The following is a 4,146-nucleotide window of genomic DNA, read 5'->3' as shown; positions in this document are numbered from 1 at the left end:
TTCTTTCTTATTTCATGATTCCACCATATCAGGCTTCATATAGTACCATAATGTGTGAAAATTGGCAATACTGCAGTCTGGCAATACAATCTGAAACTCCAAGTGATGTACTTTTCCTTAATCTGCTTGGTGAATTCCCAGTAGTTTTATGGAAGGTACTTGTCTTTACATTTACAAGGATGGTGAAATTTATCCCTTTGCAACAGACTAAGGCAAAATCTATATTCCACTTAGAAGCATAAGCCTTGCCTTGTCTTCTACACAAACGACAAGAGCATCCACCACTCCAAGTCTCAACTCTCTAGTCAAATGCATCTTTTTAGTTGTTAGTAAGTGCTTTGAGACTCAATAGAACAGATGATCAAAAAAGCAGGCTGGAATCCAATTTCTTTCATGTGTCCAGCCACAACATAACCAGCCAAGTTCTGAGTGAGTATGTAACCTTCGCCCCACTGAAGTTGATGGGAACTTTGCCACTGAATACAGCGGGGGTCATAATTTCATCCAGAAACTTTACAGTTCATGATTATGCATGAAGCAAAAAGAATAAAGCTTCATGGGCATGCAATAAAGTGATTAGAAGGAAAAGAAACCAAACAGCCCATGTTATGCTTTTACTTGTACAATGGCAAATCTGAAATATAGGTCACTAAGAAAACAGAAATATGGAATGGTGCTATCATTTTCATAGCTGATTTTTTTCTGACTGAATAGAATATTGCCACTATAATATACTCCTTTATGTGCATCCATCTTCAAATATATTTCAAGTGTACAGGGTATAACTTATCTATGAATAAGGGACAAGCACAAATGCCTGGATCCTACAGTAAGCTCCTGATGGTTATACTGCAGCAGGGCTTCAGTCTGTTTGCACAAAGCCTAAGGTATCAGGCTTGCCAACCCAAGACACATTTTTTTTACTGGCAGTCTGGAAACTTCTTACCGACAGCTGAACTATTTTACTGACATATGTTTTACATAATATATATGTAACATTATGCCAGGGCTGGGTTAAAATAAATTTTTCTCAGGTTGTTAACCCTGCTTGACTTCAGCAATGGTGTTACACTCTGCTGCCCCCACTCCAGGGATCCTCTATTTACCCCACACCCTGATATCCTGCTGACTGCACCCTGCACTTTGCTGCCTATATTCCACGTTTGTCCCCACTGGCACAGACCCAAAAGAACTACTGTCTGCCTAGTTGTGAGGTGAGCAGTGTTACAGGTAGATGGGACACAGCAGCAGCACATGGCTGGGTGGGGAGGGTGATACAGAGACTCCCATGAGCCACAAAGTCCTGATAAAAGTTCCTTTCAGGGTGCTGCACTCCCACTCAGACACCAGGTCATGCTGCTCTTCTCTATCTGTTCTTCAAAACTGCCTCTGGCTTCTTTCTGATGACAGAGCTTCAACCAAGCCCTGGCTACTTAGTCATTTTTATGGATGGCTCCCCCCTTTTTTAACAGATTTTTACCAACAGGCTTTTTTAGTCTTGCTTTTTATAGTCTTTCCATACATTTATGGATAGTTGGCATGTTATTGGTGCATGAAACAAATATCTCCTAATTAAGAAGGCACTTTAGCTTGCTTATGACTAAGATAAACCATTATGCACTTCCTTTCACTTATGTCTCCTTCATATATTTAGCATTTACCCGTGTACCTGAGGGGGAAAAAAAAAAGATATCCACACCCTTCAAATGTTCATGACAGAGAATTCATTTTTTTATTTCTTAAATAAGTTGATGTTGGTTATACTCTATCTTTGTAATACTAGCAAGCAATTTTCATTATACCATTTTGCCTAAAATACAGAAGTTGAGTGTATGTAACTGAAGGCAAAATAAATCTACAAACTGAAACCAAGCATAACAGAATTAGCAGTTAAATGAACTTAATAAATGTAGTCATCACATCCCTTCATTTCATATCTGTGCACAAGCATGTTTTAAAATTCCAAGCACATAGCATACACCAATTAGCTTGTATTAAACAGACAATTTGTTTTAGTAATTTATATGGGTAAATAATTTTAATCATATATGTGAAATTCATTTAGTATTTCAATTTTGCATGCATGCTTCATTCTTATTCATTTTAACATTCTTTCCTTATTTTTTTAAGATCAAAGTAAATAAACTTAGTACAAAGCTGTGTGACACAGGAACACCTGCTTCTACTATCCACATACACAACACACTCATTCACTCTCTCCTCTACTGACCTTGCTCTGCAGGTGACTATGAGTGAACAGCTAGCGCTGTGAGATTTGAATGGTACATACATATTGAGTAAATACTTTAATGTTTATTAATCTAAAAAAGAGTAAAGATTACAAAAATATAAGGAGTAGAAAACCTTAGACAAGTTAAAATACATTACATTTTTAAGCAAAGTTTGTTTTGATCAGGCAGAGCTTAATATATCAAGTTTAGTCCAAGATAACAGGGGTAGAAACTAAACAATATACATTATAGTAACTGGCCATGTCTACGTGAGACACTGACTGTGCAGTAGCACATGACTACGACATAGTGGTCTTGGGCTACTGTGCAGTTAGTGTCACAAAAAAACATTTGGAGACACTACTGCACAGTAATTCTGGTTACTGTGCAGTCATTTAGTACTTGTTTATACAACTGTTACTAGTTTATACAACTGTTACTGTGCAGTCATTTAATATTTCTACTAAATGTGCAGTAATAGTCGGTACATGTTTATACAAGTACTAAATGACTGTGCAGTCAATGTCTCATGTAGACATGGCCACTACGTACTAAAAGGCAACAGTTCACCTTCCCTACCTAAGGCCACTGTAGCATAGATAGTACTCTGATTCAGCTCATTACATCATCCACACATTAGAGTAATTCCACTTAAGTATTGTTGAGATTATAAAAATAACTTTATTTAAAATTATTATACATAAACTGAAACAAATCTTCAGGTGTAGGTTTGATACTAGTGATTTTGTTTTAATTACGTTATTCTTCAGCATTCTCACTGATTTCACAAACCTGTGGGGGGAAAAAGAACAAGAAAGTAGGGCTGAAAGAACTCTATATCCACATATAGGATGAAAAACATTAATATTTTAAACAAAGTTCTTTTTTGTGCAGATTTTTTATTTTCATGTACAATACTTAAAATAGTGTATGTAATATGTGTAACGAATAACTAGGAATTCTTTCAAATCACTAAGTATGTAAATAGATAATAATTTAATTGAGTTTACTCATTGTTTGAAAGTGAAAGTGAAAATTTTTGTTGTGTTCATTCTAATAATGAACTATAAAAAGTGTGCACTTTTGAAAGCATTTGATGCATTAATAGTGGCTAATCAGAGATGCCAGACAGCAATGCTTCTATTCCTGACTAAATGAGTAATACCAACTTGAAATTTGAAGTTGGGCTTCCACAGAGCCGCATACATTCTTGAAATGTTGATATTTGTTTTCAGCAAACATTTTTGCCAGAAAATATGAGCCCAAATATTCACAGAAAGTAAAGGTATCATCTCATCCTGAAACTGGATAGCTTACTATATTTACAGCATCCAGCTAATAAAAGGACATGAAATCATCAAACCCAAATTTGCTTGCAAGCTTGAGCAAATATTCCATTTTAGGAGTTTTCACCTGGATCTTCTAAGCACAACAAAACCTAAAAAATACACCACATTTATTACATTCTTTGGAGCATGTAAATACACTATACTTCTTTCAAAATCCAAGGAAAGTCCAAAGGAACAACTATTCTGGGTGGAGGTAACTAACCACATAGGTTGCTTAGGAATAAGTTTCCCTTAGATAGATTTTGGGTCTGAATTTTATACATTATTTGTAGCAGCTTTGTACATCAGTATTCAACAGATAGTAAACATGATGACAGAATGAATACCATCAGGACAGAAAAAATGCCTGTGAAATACCAACTATAGTCTTACCATGTGCTACCACTATATTCAGTGTTCCTCAGTCATACATTAGCTTTAGCAACTCCTTTCTTTAGACAGATTTAATTTCTCATTGATTCAAGCATTTAGGGGTACACCAATAGAGATTTTTTTGGTCAATACCAGTGGCCAATTTTTAATGAGCCATATCAGCCAATACCGATCTGATTCCAATATGCAGCCCT

The 4,146-nt window shown here is 35.8% G+C and overlaps 1 protein-coding gene across 1 annotated transcript in view; it reads right to left on the bottom strand.

Annotated features, from left to right (window-relative positions):
• Window positions 1–2,887: 2,887 nt before the first annotated feature.
• CUNH8orf34 (chromosome unknown C8orf34 homolog) overlaps window positions 2,888–4,146 on the bottom strand; it is a 418,058-nt gene continuing 416,799 nt past the window's right edge. The window contains exon 14 of the mRNA XM_019527769.1: window positions 2,888–3,023. Coding sequence (XP_019383314.1) covers window positions 3,016–3,023 — 8 coding nt within the window. The 3' untranslated portion in view covers window positions 2,888–3,015. The remainder of the gene's footprint in view (window positions 3,024–4,146) is intronic.

The sequence above is a fragment of the Gavialis gangeticus genome, unplaced genomic scaffold, assembly GCF_001723915.1.
Source record: "Gavialis gangeticus isolate Ggan-Ray unplaced genomic scaffold, GavGan_comp1, whole genome shotgun sequence".
In the NCBI taxonomy this organism is placed as follows: Eukaryota; Metazoa; Chordata; order Crocodylia; family Gavialidae; genus Gavialis; species Gavialis gangeticus.
This window is presented reverse-complemented; position numbering and strand designations above follow the sequence as displayed.